At 35.0% G+C, this 18983-nt stretch overlaps 1 protein-coding gene across 1 annotated transcript; it reads left to right on the top strand.

Moving 5' to 3' along the window:
* Nucleotides 1-906: 906 nt before the first annotated feature.
* On the top strand, nt 907-18336 carry LOC111156785 (hepatocyte nuclear factor 4-gamma-like). Its single transcript, XM_022517852.1, has 7 exons — nt 907-1084; nt 3998-4169; nt 8813-8907; nt 12175-12281; nt 14342-14497; nt 17538-17625; nt 18260-18336. The coding sequence occupies exons 1-7, from the start codon at nt 949-951 to the stop codon at nt 18334-18336; spliced, it is 831 nt and encodes a 276-aa protein (XP_022373560.1). The 5' UTR covers nt 907-948.
* The last annotated feature ends 647 nt before the right edge of the window (nt 18337-18983 follow it).

Below are 18983 nucleotides of genomic sequence, written 5' to 3'. Positions count from 1 at the left end.
GAAGATAAAATCAATAAACGTATTCTCAGAAGTAAAATATAATCATTGAATCCTATCTTCTAAATGTTCCCCAAATTCTAAATGTCCCTTGTCACGTGTGTGTGTAAAAGATGTACTGTACTATATAGATGCTAGGTATTAGAGGTTGATGATGGGTCCACACATGTTAGGGATAATTCTATTTGAATTCAGTGCCTAGAATGTAGTAAGCATCAGAAGTCAAAAGAAATGAAAACTTATTCATGTAGCTATTTTTATAGAATGCCTACAACGTGCTAGCAACTATAGTAGTTGTGTCCTTGGGAAGTTTACAAACATTCAAGGGACACAGATTCATAAGTAAATAGTTAAGGAGAATATGTCCAGCCATATTAGGGTTATGTCCAGGCTACTACTGTAATATATCACAAATCCTTGTCATTTCAAATTACAGATGTTTTACCCCAACATAAACAAAGTTAGCTCTATTGTACAGTAAGAAAAATTGAAATCATTAAGTGCTTATGTTAAGTGTTAACTTACAGTCTTGGCATCAGATTTATAACAGTAAAATCCCATTTTTTAGAACATGTGGTATGTGATTTCAGCCCCTTGCATGGCATAAATCATGTTACAGATACTTGAAACCCGAGAGATTCTCTTTTCTATTTTTAACTACTTAATGACATCATTTATTGTCTACTGGGAATCAATTTAGGAAATCATATTCGTCCACTAAGCACTTCAGATAAGGTGATTCCATGAAGCATTCCAAGATTATCACAAGGAATTGCTTTCGTATGCCATAAAAGAAAAAGAAATGAACAGAATATGGCCTGCAGAGGAGTTTACAGTTTTACAGCTCCTCCCACGTAAGTCACTGTTAACAGTAACAGTTAACTTTGGATTATCACTCACAGATTGAAAGCCCAGCAGCCATCACACACGCTGGCCTGTGGTGGCACTTGTATGTGTGTTTCTAAGTCAATGATGAGGGTATCAGAACCGATACTGGACATGGAGATGGCAAATTACAGTGAAGTATTGGACCCAACTTACACAACTTTGGAGTTTGAAACTATGCAGATTCTGTATAATTCAAATGGTGAGTTCTCATCTACTTGTAGACATAAAGGAAAGCAGCTATAATGGGAGGGGTAAAAACTGAGCTTCCCAGGTGGTAGCTCTGTATCTCCTTGCTGAAGAATTCATGACTTGGTTTTTAAGACTATGTATCTGAGTTTTTGTATTTCCTCACAAAATTTAAGTTAATATTGTTATGGCTCATTTATGTTGAGTCTTTTTTAAAGTCTAGTTTCGCGTAACAAAGTGACCTCAGAATTCTGTCATAGGCCAGTTAAGGTAAAAAGAACAGTTTCAGAAGTTACTTTATTTACTGTAAATCACAGTAGTAAGTAACATTGGCAGACTGGCTGTGAAGTACATTTTCTATGCGGTATTTAAAATGACATACAGAACGCTGGAGGCTTTTACTGGTTGCCTCCTCCTGTCGTTTCAGTTCTCAATGGCTGTTGATGAGAAACTTCATTTAAAATTACTGTAAGTTTTTGCACTGAACCCAGTATGAAAGGAAATAAAGGCTTATATTATAACCTTACTACTTGACAAGCTAATGTTTAGCCTCACAAATCTCTTGGTATTTATCCACTGTAACTTTTTAACTTCAAATAAGGCATGGATTGTTTAGAGTTCATGTCTTTATATAATATAGTTTATTGTTGACTTTGTATTTAGGTTTTTCCCAAGTAAAAGTCTTGTCCAAGATTACTTATAATTGTCAGAACACCTCAAATCTAGTAATTATATATACTTTGAAAAACATGTGTGTGTGTGTGTGTGTGTGTGTGTGTGTGTAGTATAGTTTGGGATTGAGAATATATCTTCTACTCAGGATAGGGTAACGTTCTGCTATGCTCCTCAGTTTTACAACTGCTAATCTCATTATATTTATAATAAGCAACAGTTTATTAGTGGGAAGATTTTTTTAATCCTTAGAAGATAAATTCTGAAATTTTAGCACAAAGAGAATTAAAAGAAACCCTTAGTGCAAATCTTAGGAAATCACTATTTTTATTCCTTAGGTTTAGATTTGATTAAAAATATTTAATAATATATTTGGCTCCAGAGAATCATGATTTTTTAAAAGACTGTATATTACTAAATAAGGACAGATTTAGCATAAATATGTAACACAGCTAACTTCTGTGTTGTCTAACTTGTTTTGTAATAATGTTGTTAACAATATGTAAGTATGACATTAAACTGGAAGCAAGAGCTGAATTTTTTTCCTGTTTCCGTAAATCTAGAATACAATCAATCCTAACACTTCTGTCGTATTTCTAAACCAATTTTGTTTATGTTACCAAAAAGAAAAATTCTTCACGTTAAACTCTATAACATCACATGATTAACCCTTAAACATATTCTCATTAAGGTTTTTCTTGACGAAATTATATATGGTAATGTCTGTCTACTCAGTAGTATTAGTAAGCAGAATATATGTGTTTTCACAGAATTTAATTGACACATGACAGACTTTAATTTTATCTTTTGTTATATTCAAGATACGATGAGTTGTTCTGTTAGAATTTAGACAGATCCAAGTTCTCTAACATCATGAGGTTTATATACTGTAGGGAAAGAGGGGGTGGTAAATGAACAGACTAGTACATAATTTTTAAAAATGAAGTAGTTATTTAAAAAAATAATCAGGGTTCTAGATTCTACTTGGAGGGCAGATGAGGGACGACTCTTAGATGTGTGTTCAGAGAATATTTCATAGACAGTGAAACTGGAGCAGAAATCAGATCACCAGTTCAAAGACATCCTTGAGGAAGAACTTTCCTTTGAGGCAGGAGCAGCAAATGTAAAAATTCAGAGATGGAAACTGCCAACTTAAGGAAGTTAAAAAGGCGACATTGTTGAACAGTGAACAGGATGGAAAGTTGTACCAAGTAATGGAGTCAGAGAGGTGGGAGGGAGCTTTAACACACAAGGCTTTACAGCAAGCCTGAGATGCGTAGGCTTTATTCTGTTTCTGAGGGTTAGGGACAGAAGACTAATATGATGTGAATTTCTTGTTCCAAGAGCACTTTGGGGTAATAAACAGTAGGGGAGCAAGGGTGGAAACAGAAAAATTAGATAAGAGGCTATTGCAGTAATGTAGGGGAAAGATTATAGTTGATTGGGTAAGGGTGACCATGGTAAAAGGGTGAAAAGTTGTGAATTCAATATGTATTTCAAATATGGACTTAGTATTAGATTGGATATGAACAATGACGGGGAGAATCCAATGAAGACCACTGGGTTATTGGCCCAAGGTACTGGATGGAACCATTGACTGACTGACATAGGGAAGACTGAAGGAAGAACAAATTTGAGGGGAAAAATAGAAGAGTTGTGTTTTGATACATTAATTTGCAATTCCTATTAAACTTTATTTTTTTTTAAGATTATTTATTTATTTATTTATTTGACAGACAGAGATCACAAGTAGGCAGAGGCAGGCAGAGAGAGAGGGAGAAGCAGGCTCCCTTCTGAGCAGAGAGCCCGATATGGGGCTCGATCCCAGGACCCTGGGACCATGACCTGAGCCAGGCGCCCCTCCTATTAAACTTTAAAATGAAGTAGTTAAAAAAGTATTTGGGCATTTCAAACTGATACCCATGGAAGACATCAGGGGTAGAGAGAAAATCTGGGGATTTTTCTCTCATACACATGATATTTGACATCATGGGACCAAATGGGTTTTCCCTAGGAAAGAGTATATTTGTGGGGACTTAGACCTATAGTGTCCCAAAGTTTAATCTTCAGAAATATGTGAGGGAAGACTGGAATGGAGACTGGCAGAAGTGGCCAGTGGTTAAAAGGAGAGCACTAGTGTGCTCCAAGAGGTCAAGGAAATGGACTGTTTTGAGCCTGTGAATAATTAGTAGGGTAATATAAATAAGAAATACTTAGTATTAACTTGAAGGCTACTCTGCTTTTTCTTTAACAGATAGCTCTGCTCCAGAGACAACAAGTATGAATACCACAGACAATGGTGTCAACTGCCTTTGTGCCATATGTGGGGACCGAGCAACGGGAAAGCATTATGGAGCATCAAGCTGTGATGGGTGTAAGGGCTTCTTCAGACGCAGCATACGCAAGAGTCATGTTTATTCCTGCAGGTACTTGAGATGCTCCTTTTGAGAAATTTCTCTTTAGAGGCATTTCAAAATGGTGCGCAAGAAGTAAGGGATAAAATCAGGGCTTTTGGAGCACCTGTGTGGCTTAGTCGGTTAGCATCTGACTCTTAATTTCAGCTCAGGTCGTGATCCCGGGGTCTTGAGATCGCGTCCAGAGTCCAGCTCCCCACCCAGCCTGAAGTCTGCTTGTCCCTCTCCCTCTCCCCCTTCCCTCACTCTCTCTCTCTCTCTCTCTCTCTCTAATAAATAAATAAATAAATAAAATCTTTTAAGAAATCAATTTTCATACAAACAAAGTCTGTATGGAAAAAAAATCTGTAAGCTGTGTTTAAAGTATGGGTATGTGGGGGGGCACCTGGGTGGCTCAGTGAGTTAAAGCCTCTGCCTTCGGCTCAAGTCATGATCCCAGGGTCTTGGGGTCGAGCCCACATTGGGCTCTCTGCTCAGCAGGGAGCCTGCTTCCTCCTCTCTCTGACTGCCTCTCTGCCTAGTTGTAATCTCTGTCTGTCAAATAAATAAATAAAATCCTTAAAAAAAAAAGTATGGGTATGTGGGTGTGTACGCAGGATGCATTCCTACAGGTAGTTCTTTTTTATGAAACATTTTAGACTTATAAAACATATAAAAAAAATCCACATACTTATCATCCAACCTAGACCAATATAGTAGAAGCCTTTAGTGAACACACCTCCTCTATCGGTTTCTCTTTCTGTCCTCCCTCCCAGAAGTAGCTACTGTCTGAAATGTGGTGTTTGTCTTTTCTTTTGTTCCTTTATTGTTTTACCACATGTTCATATACCAGTGGACATATTTAAATCTGTATTTAAATGGTTTCACAATCTGTGTGTTTTTCTGCATCTTGATTTTCTTTTTAACATCTCTACCTCCCGAGTCTTTCAAACACAATTATAAAAGTGTGGATGATTTTGGTAGCTTGTCAAAGTCAGTGAATGAGCTTAAATTTTCAGTCTTAAAATTTTAAGTGTATTTCTCATGCCACAATTTTGCCATTGAATTCAATGTTTTGTCCAAAATATATTTAACTCTATTGTATATGCCACATATTTCTAGTAAGCTTAAAAAATATCTAGTGAACATCGTAGTACAAGTTAGGATTAGATACTCCACCTTGAATCTTCAGAATGACAGTTCTGGAATGTAGATTACATCTGTATGAAATATGCACTATTAAAAAAATGACTGATGCTAACAGAAAAATATCAATGTTTGCTCTACTGATGAGTAGCATGTATAGAATTGCTGTGTTATTTTGTGAACAAGCTGGACATTTGGGAAAAAGTTAATCTCCCTCACAATATGATGCCATTTGATTTCTAGGGTCTGGAAAAAGCTAATGTATAACTCTCCAAATACCTAACTAATGTTCTCTAGTAATTTTTCCAGGAGGGCTTAAAGTTGGTTAAAAAAAAAAAAAATTAAATCATCCACTTTAAAATCTTCTTGATAAACAAAAAATATATTTACATGAGTCTTGCTTTTATGTACATTAGAGCTCTAGATATAAAAAAATAAACCAAGTAGATTTCCCTCATTAAAAGCATCTTCTCTATGATTACATTAAATATTCAGTGCTTCTACATAATTTACAAAATTAACAGTGAAAATAAGCACAAAATAACATGTAAATAATATATTTTGAATCATATGTTCTGTTAAAGATGAAATACATATATATGAAAAATAGTGTGATCCAAACAACTAAATCCAACAAAGACTTTTAAGAATCAGAAAATATTGGCACCATTGGCTTTCAAGATTTCTTCCCTTACTGTATGAGAAAAGTGAGAAAGGAGTGTTCCCATACAACTTTTGGAATTAAAAAATATTCCCACCACATGTACAGTTTGACGACTCACATCTCCTCATCATGAGTATTGCTGCCAACTTAGCCTTCTTTACATATTTTGGTATTAAAAAAGTGCTGTGATTTTCCATTTGGAAAATACTTATTATAATAATGAAGGTGTAGGAATGTAAAGGTTTTTTAAGCTCAGATTTTGCTGGTCTCAAATTTATCCATTTCCTCGGATGTACAAATTTTATTTCTATTTTAGCTCTTCTGTCCCACTGAAGTTGGGCTTTCCCTCTAAACCACTTTAAATTGTTGTTTCAATATTTCTCACATCATCTTCTCTTTATTATGGCTGTTTGTAAACTTGTATGTGTACTCTGTTATGGTTTCCTCGAATGGAGAAGACAGGTCATATTCCTTTGTTTAATCCCTACACCATGATCTTGTACACAGAAGGTGCTCAATATGTTTATTCAGTTTTTGCATTAATGTTAGTTGGGTGTATTTTCCTCTTTTATTTATTGGTAATCAGATTCCTTCTCCTGAAGCCATGAATTTCCAAGTGAACAATTCTTTTTCCTCATCTTAAAAATACCTCTCTTCCAGCTCAGTTCTTTTATAGTAGATTTTATATTCAGTCAGTTCAAAGTGGCTTCCCATCATTTTTAGAAGAACAATCTTCTTTTGTAGATCACCAGTAGGTTCTTTTATTCCCATCATTAATAATCAGTAACATACCAGTAATTACAAATTTATATTTGTAATACTGATACAGTATACATTGTATCAATCATTGTATCATCAATGTACTTTGATACAATATCAATGATATTGATATTATTACAAATAATCAGTAATATACCAATACATATGGATGTGGATAATTTTATGATGCAATTTGGAAGAAATATTATTATTTTACTATATGATTGATATTTGCTCCAAAGTCTATGATTTATATTTACCCTACATGCACACAACGTTTTGCTGAAAGTCCTTCCAATTTGACAGCTGTAAATTAATTTGGGAATGTTAAATAACATCCTCACGTGTTCCATCAGGAGTGAATGGTGGACTGGAAATCAAGCTCACATTTAATTCCAGAGACCATACATTTTAATATTTTTAAGTGTTTAATCCAGGTTTTGAGTATGTTCACAGAGTTGTGCAACCATCACTACAACCAACTTAAAACATTTTCATCACCCTGTAAAGAGACCTCCTGCCCTTAAGCTGTTGCTCCCTGTTTCCCTTAACTCCCTCCCCTCCAATGACAGGCAATGATTAATGCACTTTCTGTTTCTATAGATTTGTTTCTTAAGGACATTTGAAGTAAATTAAATTACAAACACACCTCACTTTACTGCACTTCACAGACATTGCTTTTTTTTTTTTACAAATTGAAGATTTGTGGCAACCCTGTGTTGAGCAAGTCTTTTGGTGCCATTTTCCAATCAGTATTTGCTCACTTTGTGTCTGTGAGTCACAGTTGGGTAATTCTTGCAATATTTCAAACTTTTTCATTATTATTATTACATTTGTTATGATGATCTGTGATCAGTGGTTACAATATTGTGGAACATTCAGATAATGGTTGGCAGTTTTTAGCAATAAAATATTTTTAATTAAGGTATTACATTGGTATTTTAGACTGTGCTGTTGCACACTTTGTAGATTATGGTATAGTGTAAACATAACTTTAATATACACTGGGAAACCAAGAAATTTCATTTGACTCACCTAATTATGATACTAGCTTTATTGTGGTGGCCTGAAACCAAAACAGCAGTATCTCTCAGGTATGCCTGACTTCTTTCATTTCGAATGTGTTTTCAGGGGTCACCCATGTTGTAGCATGTATCAGTACTCCATTCCCATTCATTGGCAGACAATAATATCCATTGCATAGGTGCACCATATTTTATCTATCTGTTCATCAGCTGATGGGTTTTTGGGTTGTCCCTTTATTTTGGCTGTTAGGAATCATGGCTATTTGGACATTTGTGTGCATATTTCTGTGAGAACATATGTTTTCATTTCTTTTGTGTATATACCTAGGAGTGGAATTGCTGGGTCATATGCTAACTCTAACGTCTAACTTTTCTTTAAAAACTGCCGAACTTTTGGCCAAGCAGCTGTATCATTTTATATTACAAAAGCTGTGTATGAGGGTTCCAGTTTTTCCACGCCCTCATTGACACTTGTTATTGTCTGTTTCTTTCTTTTCTTTTTTTTTTTCCGATTATAGTCATTTTAGTGGCTGTGCGATAGTACCTAATTATGCAGAGACCATACTTTAAGTGTTGTTTTCACCCACCTCTGGATATGTAATTTGGCAGTTAGAGTAAATTTCAGTTGCATTTGAGGCACATTTAAAATTAATAGAAGGATATTTAAAAGAGAAAAGCATGAAAGTGCAGAGGAATGAAGTTCTGATATATTCTCCATTATACTGAAATCATTTAGCAATAAGCAAATAGAATTCACATGCCAAGGATTTTTAAACTAGGTTTGGCTTTCCCAACTCAGGATAGAAGTGATAATGTATAGTGTGTATCCTGGTGAAAAGTCAAATATCATTCAGTTTTATTTTATTATAAAGACTGCATGAGAAGTGAAGCTTGATTTTCACATACACGCTGACCATTAGACTGGAAAAGTTGCAGGTAACTCTTCTTAACATTCTTCCTGTTGGGCCAAATTTGACCATATATACCCAAGGTCTGTTTGTCTGTTTATCTGTTTATCTGTGTGTGTTTGTTTTTGTTTCATAAACAGTTTTCTGCAAACTAATATATCTTTGATATTATAGGTTCAGTCGGCAATGTGTTGTTGACAAGGACAAAAGGAATCAATGCAGATATTGTCGATTAAGAAAGTGTTTCAGAGCAGGAATGAAGAAAGAAGGTAACAATATATAGTATAATAATGATAATTGTTGGTGGAAATTGTTATACACATACATCCTCATGCATTCACATAACTTTTTCAAATGAATTCTGATTTTCTTCAAGTTTAAGAATTTACCCAAGGACATTCACATAACTTTTTCAAATGAATTCTGATTTTCTTCAAGTTTAAGAATTTACCCAAGGACTATGACACCCAGTCTTTGATGATTGTCTGATTCCAGACACTAGTACCTCTGCTACTGTGTTATACCTGGAAAGAAAAGTATTATCTAAATAATATCCCGATACCCTGTTCAAAAGAGAAATGGCAAAATCTATTAATAGGTTGAAATTATAAACATCATTTTTAAACACATATTTATTGTCAATAATAATTGAATATCTTTATCTCATAAACATTGATTGAATATTAACTTTTTATTCATTGATTTATTTATTTAGCAAATATTTATTGAGCACTTCTTTCTAAAAACTGTTGCATATGCTAAGGCTTCAGTGGTGAACATAACAGAAAAAAGAGTCCTTCCTTTCAGGGAGCTTATATTCCATTGAGGAACAGAGACAGTGGACTACATACTCTGTTTCTTAATTTCACTTCAAACGTAGTAAATAATCTGATTATATTATCCTACATTCTAACTGTGGTTAATTTGGAAACAAATCTGTTGAACACATGTAGACATTTGGCAGGAGATAACCACTGCAGTATTTTATGCTTATCAATTCACATGCTTATGCCTATTACATACCAAGAAATATTTTTCAGAACTATTTCACAAACCATAAAAAAAAAAAATCAAGTTAAATACTACAGAAATGTAAAGTATATCAAACTTACCTTGAACATAGCTGGTTTTTTCTTTGTCACAATATTTTAAAGAGACCTAAATTCCATTGGTTTCATTTGGATTACTAGTCTCCAAAAGAAGGCAAAATAAAGTTTACAAAATTAAAGGAGAAGCACTTTGTCATTACAAAATGACTTATTTCTAATGGCAATATTTAGTAGTTTTTAGGATTTATTACATACTTTGTTGATCAATTTCATCTATTTCTATTTGAACCACAGCACTACTCCTACATAAGTATAAGGAAGTCACAATCCTCTATTTCCTTTAAAAATTCACAGGTTTTGAAAGAAAATTACTTTCAAAAATAGTTAAATTATGTCTCCTACCATTCATAGAATAATGCATTAGTTTTTTCTAAATAGATTAGGAAGTAACTTTTGAAGATATATTTCTCTTATTTACAGTAATAACATAATACCAAGGTTAGTTGGATAGAATCCTATATAAACATGGTTTTATGTAAAAAATTATAGCAGTGGGGCACCTGGCTGGCTCAGTGGGTTAAGCCTCTGCCTTCAGCCCAGGTCATGATCTCAGGGTCCTGGGATCAAGCCCCGAGTCGGGCTCTTTGCTCAGCGGGGAGCCTGCTTCTCCCTCCCTCACTCTCTCTCTCTGCCTGCCTCTCTGCCTACTTGTGATCTCTTTCTGCCAAATAAATAAACAAAATATTTTTTTAAAAATGATAGCAGTAAGATTACAAATGTTCACAATATCTTTTGGTATGTTTCTGAGGATTGATCATGTAAATGAAATTCACTAAAGCATAGCTTACATTTTAATTTTTTATCTCCACATATGCATTTCCATATGACTCAGTTTAGGCTGAAAATCAATGACCATTTCTGTGGGGAAAAAAGAGTAAGCTACCAGTAAATATGATTTTAAGATAAAATATTAATGATTCATTCCCAGCTTCAACACTACTCACTCTTAAAAGCAAAGTCCAGTATTTTCTCTTCCAAATTAATGACTTCATGACTAATAGTAAGTATGGGGTAGATAGTAGCTTTTGGCATAGAAATTGGTGCATCTCTTTAATAAAAGAATAATTTAATTAAAAATTCTAATAGTTTTATATCTTCTCTCTCCAGCAGAACAGGGTAGAGCATTGATCTAAGTAATTTAGGGGCTATAGGCCTTGTTTTCATTCTTTTTGGTTAACTGAAGATATATTTAACTCCTAAGTTTTAAAACCTAACGTTGAGAGGCACCTGGATGGCTCAGTCAGTTTAGCATTGGACTCTGAGTTTTAGTTCCATGTCAGAGCCAAAACATGGTGTCTCCTTGAGACTCTTTTTCTCCCTCTGCCCTTCCCGCTTCTACACTCACTCTCTCTCTCTCTTAAAATAAATAAATAAATCTTTAAAAAATAAGTAAGTAAGTCTAACATTGATATTTGACTTATATTATTCTTTATATGACAAATATACGAGGTAATACTCCCTCTCTCACTCTTCCTTATATTTAAAATGTAGTTTTCAGGGAGCCTGGGTGGCTCAGTCAGTTAAGCATCTGCCTTAAGCTCAGGTCATGATCCAGGGTCCTGGGATCAAGCCCCACATTGGGCTTCCCCTCAGCAAGGAGCCTCCTCCTTCCTCTCCCTCTGCCTCTGCTTGTTCCCCTACTTGTGCTCTCTCTCTGTCAACTAAATAAATAAAATGTTTAAAAAAATAAATTAATTAAATAAACTCTAGTTTTCAATAAGGAATTCAGAAACACACATTACTTTCCCTTTCCTTTCTGAAACAAGTAGATCTAGCTCTCTCCTAGAAGCTTTTTATATGATACTTAAGATGTCTTCACCCTTCCAAAATGCTGATGTTCAAACCTTAGTCTCCTCAGAAGACACCCCTTCCTGCAACTTTTGCTTTATTATCGTTTGTTAACTGTCCCAAGCACATTGTTTCATAAGAGATCATGAGATTGCAAGCTTAAAATCACCTTTCCTAAATAAAATTCATTTTCCATTTCTCCTAGTGTTTGAGAAAAAAAAAATGGAAATTTCAAAATCTGTGATTCCTATCTTCTGATGGTGGATATGTTCTTTACCTTCGTCAATCTCACAGGCGATACTCTTCCTCTACTTATCTTATAGTTTTATTAACGTTGAGAGAATGGAAAAACCATCCTATCACAGATACTGCGTGGTTGAACTGACTGACCCAATGCTTTCTGACACGCCTACGATCATGAAGTTTCAAAAGGCAATATTTTATGAGATCTAATGACAGGCTTGGCCTTCTTTTTAAAAGTGGTGCAGAATGAAAAATAGCCTCAGTCATAACATGGTTTCCCCTCTGCCCCTTAAGCCCTTCTTTCTTTTTATACTATTATTTTTAAATTTAAAACTGTATTTCCTGACATGTAGTGAAAAGAACTGACCAATGAATACTGCGATTTTTCTCTCCTAGCTGTGCAAAACGAACGGGATAGAATAAGCACCAGAAGAAGCGCATTTGATGGCAGCAACATCCCCTCCATTAACACACTGGCTCAAGCAGAAATTCGGTCTCGCCAGGTACCTGCGGCACTCCAGCATCAGTCTTGTCCAACAGAATCAAATGTCTATTTAGGCATAACTCAAAAATAATCTAAGTTCATTTAAATGGGCTCACTTCTAAAATGAACTACAGTTTTACTTTGAAAATATTAGGTGAAATGTTGACTTAATTTTGACTCTTCCTGGACAACTTCCTGTTTTTAAACAGAAAAATGCAATGTATTTCAGTCTAATGTTGTTAAATGAAAGTTTGTTTACAAGGTTGGTTTATAATACTGAATGCGTAGCACAATCCTCTGGGGGCAGGAGCTTACTTTACTGATTACGTCTGTAAAATCAGTTACTGTGACTTTTGGGAAGCTTGGTTGAGACCTAACCTCAGGGCTTCCTTCTTTGAAAATGGTTTCTGAACTAAAGAATTCACCTTGGCATCCGTTTTGGAAACAAGTATTTAAGGGAAGAACCAGAATCCAGAAACCAATGGAGAAGGAGTTTATTATTTTAAATTTCTAGAATGAGAATATCAGTTCCAAAGTTTAAAATTATTTGTCATTAGTTATATACATAAAAATAAATCATTTAAGAATCAAATGAAGAAGGGCGCCAGGGTGGCTCTGGTGGTTGAACATCTGACTCTTGATCTCAGTTCAGGTCATAATCTCAGGATTGTGAACTCAAGGCCCATGTTGGGCTCCACACTGGGCGTGGAGCCTACTTAAAAAAAAAAAAAAAAAAAAGAAGACTTAAAATCCTTGCAATTTCCTGAGTGATAAGAGAGCCTTTTGTTAGTCATAAAATCTCCAACAGACCTCTTCAGGGTTTATGCTAATGAGGTGACATAGGGTGGGTCCCAGAAGGACCAAATTGGGATTCAAGGATTGGAAATTTCAACCCCACCCACTGGCTATCTGTGAAGAGAGGGGGCTGAAGACTGGGTTATAAAAACGCTTGGAACAACAAACAGGTTGGTGAACAAGTCAACATTTTGGAAAAGTGATTTCCCTGCAGAAGGCATGGAAGCTTTCCACCACTCCACACCCCTACCTATCTATCTTGTTCAATGCATCTTTTCCATTTGGTTTTTCCTGAATTGTATTTTTTATGATAAACTGGTCAGTGTAAAAAAAAAAAAAAAAAAAAAAGGATCAAATAAGAAAACCTTTTGAAGACAGTTTATTTTAGCATTGCCCCATGAGAAAAGTTAATGATATTTTTCTATTATAAAAAATTATGAAATAGCTAACTATTAATCAGGTTCTATAATGAGTCAGTGCAACTACTTTCATTTTTGATAGCACGAGGGTGGTATGATGAGCCTAACATCTCCATTATCATCAATCCTTGATTACTTAATGATCCTATAGAGTGTTTGCAGAATGGCTTAGGAGGCTGTGAAGAAATAGACATACACATAGATAGACACACGCATGCATGCACACACACACATATATGTTCAAAAATTAAGTTTATAAGAACTTTTAGAAAGCAATTTTAGCAGAAAAACATCTTAAAACCACTTATATTTTATATAGTTCAAAATTATATATAATTGAAAAATTTTTTCAGTACAGGTTAAGCTTCTCAATGTTGCTGAGTCAAAAGTTGGTTTCTTAATTTTACTTTGGTGGGCTTCCGTGTCATGAAGCAACATTGCTAGTTCTGACTTCTCTTCTAAATCGTTTTTCCTGTTTGGTAAACTGTATCCACTGGAAACATTTTTTTTTTTTTTTTTTTTCTGTAAAAATAAAATCACAAAGCATGTTCCATGTGACTATGGCGTATTTTTTTGCATAGTCATTTTGAATTAGGAAAATCCTGGAAGTTGAGTAACTTATTTTATGGTTTTGCCAGTAAAAAAGGTACTGCTCCCAGAACATAGTACTGTGCAGTGAATATTTACAATTTAGCTCGTACTGAGAGGTATGTTTGTCTCAATTTTAAAATGTTCCGTGTATGTCAAGATACTGTGGCAATGAGCGTGCCCACTTCAAAGCTGTGTACTTGTTGAAGTCATAGAAAAAAGAGAAATACTGCTCATTATTATTTTAAATGGTAAATTAATGTGATCTTCATGCTAGATCTCAGTCTCCAGCCCCGGCTCAAGCACTGACATAAACGTTAAGAAGATTGCAAGTATCGGTGATGTCTGTGAGTCCATGAAACAACAGCTCCTCGTCTTGGTGGAATGGGCTAAATATATTCCTGCCTTCTGTGAGTTGCCACTGGATGACCAGGTATAGTTAAAAGATGTCATGAGTGCTTTCGGAATTTTTTTCTAACTTTGCTATGTTTTTGTGTTTTTTAAATTATGTTTATAGTAGATTGACCATATTTAACAAAGATTCAGTTATGAGAAAAAGATTGGTTTTCTTGTCTGTTCACCTTGTTCTCTCAAAAGGCACAACTATTTAACTTCTATTTTAGGGGTCCTGCGATTTATTTATTGGGTGAAGTTGAGGAAGACAGGGTTCTTCCCTCCTAGAGTTTAAAAAGCTTTAGTGAGGAAGAAAAACAGATAGCAAGGAACTGCCATTGTGAGAAAAGTATTGGCAGAATAAATATCTGAAGGCAAGTGGTACGCTGTTGGGTCTTGGTGTTTATGGAAGGTGCCATATAAAATTCCACTGAAAAACCAGACCACTCATAGACAGAAACCACATAGGTTATGTTGTGTCTTTGTAGGCACTTTATTCAATTAACATAAAATTTTGCCTTTCATGCTGTCAATTTTATTCTAGCATTCACTATATAAAAAGAATATATCTGGCAAAAAATATCTCTAGAATCATACTCTGAAATGTACAGAGAGATAGAATTCAGATACAATAATCTTTTCCTATTACATATATTTTCATATTTTGTAATATATACCTTAAGACATTTTAATTAATAGCTAAGAATTTTAATTTCGTAGTCTATGAAAACTAGATTATTCACTTCAGATTCATTTTGAATGCTTCCATCTAAGTAGTTAATAATATTTTGTAGATGCCAGTAGTTTGAAAATTTTTATTCTGCCACATTGAGTAAACCATCGTATGTATACCTAGCATATATTTTTATACCTTCTGACCAGTGCCCTTTACCACTAATACACAAAAACAAAGAAACGATCAAAGGGAAAGGTGCGTGATTGTTTAAAAAATCCAGGAAGGGCAAAATATTTACACAACCAGAATGAAAAGTGATCATAGGAAGTCAGCAGTTATATTTCTAAGACAGCATTTCACATAGCGAACCAAAAAAAAAAAAAAAAAAAAAGTGCTATGAAATCTGAAATCATTCTTAAAATGTTCTGTAACTGCCTTCCTGGTGTGAGTCAGGGTTATTGACATATCATAAAGATAGCTTGGCTCGGAAGGTTATTTCAGAATGAATAATGCTAAATTGCTAAAACATATGTGTGTGTCTCACCTCAAGCCATATAAGTAGGGTTATGTTATTTATCATTTTAATATTTTTATTATCACTCCTCTTTAAAAGTTGCTGACTTGTGTATGAAGACAATGATTTTAAAATTGGAAAATTAAAATCCAGTAACCTGCCAGAAAGAGTTTGTATTTACCAAAGGACACTTGAATACTAACAGTATAACATTAATAGCCATGGATTGGCAAATGTCCATTGTGGTTAAGTCACTAATAGAAGTAGCTTTCAGTTGCATTATATATTACATTAGTTTATTTAGTCCTCTCAAGAGCTCTGGCATAAATGTTATTATCTCCACTTAACAGTGTTTAAAACTGACCCTAGATCAGTGAAATTCACTCAGAAAATTCATCAAACAAATATTTAGTAGGACTACATTTCAGTTTTAGGAACTGTGAGGATTTGGCAATAAAAATACAGATTGCATCACTATTCTCATAAAGTTTGCACTCTATTTGGGAGAGACAGACAATAAAAAATATACAGATTATGAGTAAGTCAATTCTAGGTGGGGATAAGTTCTATAAAACAGAATGGAATGAGTTGGAGAATAACTGGAGTGGAATGGGAAGACATACATTAAGTTGGAGATTAGACATTTTTCCTGAGACCTGAATGACAAGGGGCCAGGCATGCCAAGATCTGAGGACAAAGCATTCCAGGGACAGGAACATCACGTTCAAAGGGTCTGAGGCAAGTAGGAATAATGTGCCTTGAGAAAAGTGAACAAGGGATGTGGAAAGATAAAACCAGAGAAGTGGGTGTGGGCAAAGCGAGGCCAAGGTTAAGGAGTTTGGGGTTTATCGTAAAGATAATAAGGAACCAGTGAAGAGTTTTCAGCAGAGGAGTGATATTAAGTGATTATTATCTTGAAAATATGTTCTGGGAAGCTCTGTCAAGGATTTAGGATGGAGGAACCAGAAAGGAAGCGGGCATACCTATTAGCTCAGGCTAGGCAAGATGAAGAATGACAAAGGCTCCATGGGGAGGGGGGGTGGGGGGGTGGGGGGGTGAGGGGGGAGTGGGGGGGTGGGAGCAATGGCGAAGCAGTGCCTAGATTTGCTGTACAATTAGAATAGAATCAAAATGGACTCTTGTTTCTGACATGAATGAGTATTTTGGATGATGGGGCCATTTACTAAGACGATGAAGATGTTGGAGACACATTAATTTGATGTGTTATATTTGGAATGCTTCCTGTTCTTCCTGGTGGTGATGATAAGTAGGCAGTTGAGTATATGCATAGAGCTCAGTTGAGAGCTTAGTGCAAAGAGTTAGAGGTTCAATCTAGAAAGTGTCAGCAAGCAGATCACCCATCCTCTTCACAAGTCCTCCCTTGCTTTTGTTTATTCAGTTTATTATGTGTAACAGAGTGTGTTTTACATTTACTTTCTTATGTAGTCCTCTGACTACACTTGGAGATTTTTATCACTGCCTCCATTTGATAGATGAAAACAAAAGAGTCCCAAGCTTACTGGTGAGCTTATCTAAGGTTGAACAGATAGTACATGGCCAAGCCAGGATTTGAACTCTGCTTTGTTTGATTCTCTTTCATCCTAAAACACTTTTCTTTCTGCTTTTTGTTGTTGGTGGTGGTGGTTTGTTTCCTTTCTGTTGACTTGGAAGTTTTAGATTTTTGAAAAGTAAAACTCTGTTGACATGGTAAAATAGAAAAATAGAAAGCTTAGTGATGGCAAGTCTCTATGAATTTTACAGTTTATTAAAACAACAACAACAAAAAAGATCCCAGGCTTAAAGAACGCTGAGTTAATCAGACACATATTATAACATCTTCTAATCATCATATTTTATAATTAACTGTTAAACTTGAAATTTTTCATTAAGGTGGCACTGTTGAGAGCTCACGCAGGAGAACATTTACTGCTTGGAGCTACGAAGAGATCCATGGTGTACAAAGATATTTTGCTTTTGGGTAAGTTTTTTTTTTGTTTTTTTTTGTTTTTTTTAATTTAAGAAGAAATTATGCATGCTTCATCCTTACACAGGGTCTATTCTGTATGTACCAAGCATTCATAGACACTGTCTAATGGTACTCTTACTTTACAAATTGGATTTAATTGATTGTGTCCTCACTCAAGGCCCTATCTTTCCTTGACTTGATTGCAAGGAAGTTTAGAGGACATTGAGACATTCAGGGTGCCTTGAGATTTAAAAATAAGAATTGGAGAACGTGGTTACAAGGTACAAACTTCCAGTTGGAAGTTAAATAAATACTAGGGATACAGCATACAACGTGGTGACTATAAACACTTGCTGTATAATATGTGGGCAAATTGTGAAGAGAGTAAATTCTAAGCATTCTCATCACAAGGGGATTTTGTTTCCTTCTCTTTTTATTGTATCGATGAGAAAATGGACATGAGCTGAAACTATCATGGTAATTATTTCACAATATATGTAAATCCAATCATTGTGCTGTACACCTTAAACTTATACAGTGATATAGGTCAATAATTTCTCAATGACACTGAAGGAGAAAAATTTAAAAATAAAAGTGAGCTGTTGCTCAATAAACATAATATTGAATTATGTTTAAATCATTACAGGACAAAGAGTTAGTGATCTGTGTGAACATTTCATTGGAGTCTCGGTGTTGTTTCACACTCCTTCAGTGTCTACTTAATACTTGTAATTATATTGTTTTATACACGTGAAGGAACATGTTTATTTCCTAGGATATCGTGGCTAACAGTATGATGCAAAATCCCGAGTTAAAAAAAATAATTTGGTGACTGTGTCTGAGAATTCTGATAGTTAAGTAGCAGTACCGGAAGAGGCAAAAGTAGGATGGCAGGTTGAACGAGAGATAAGACACAAAGGGAAAGCTCTCGTTTTCCTTAATTGTTCCAATCCCCCACACCTTACTTACCTTTTAAATTAGGTTTCCTATTGAGAGAGTTGAGGTTCCTGGAATAATTATTACCTCCACCTCTCTCTGGCTGTATGAAATGGTGACCAGATTGTTTATTCTATTTTTGTGATAGATGTTATGTCCCAAAATAGAAATAAATTGAATGTAATATAACGATAGCTAATATTTGCTGAGGACATACTATGTAAGATGCATATCTCTTCGTGCTTTACATGTAAACACACACTATCTCGTGTAATCCTCATGATGACCCTGAGGGGTAGGTATTGTTATTCTGTAGGTGGAGAAATGCCTGCAGAGAAAGTTTACGTAAAGTTACAAACCTAGTGAGGGATAGAGCCAGGATTCTAAACTGCATAATGGGACTTAGAGACTATGCTCCTAGATTCTGTTAAATA

The sequence above is a fragment of the Enhydra lutris genome, unplaced genomic scaffold (assembly GCF_002288905.1).
Source record: "Enhydra lutris kenyoni isolate GAN:26980312 unplaced genomic scaffold, ASM228890v2 scaffoldscaffold49, whole genome shotgun sequence".
Classification (NCBI taxonomy): domain Eukaryota; kingdom Metazoa; phylum Chordata; class Mammalia; order Carnivora; family Mustelidae; genus Enhydra; species Enhydra lutris.
The sequence above is the reverse complement of the archived record's forward strand: the minus strand, read 5'-3'. Positions and strand labels throughout refer to the sequence as shown.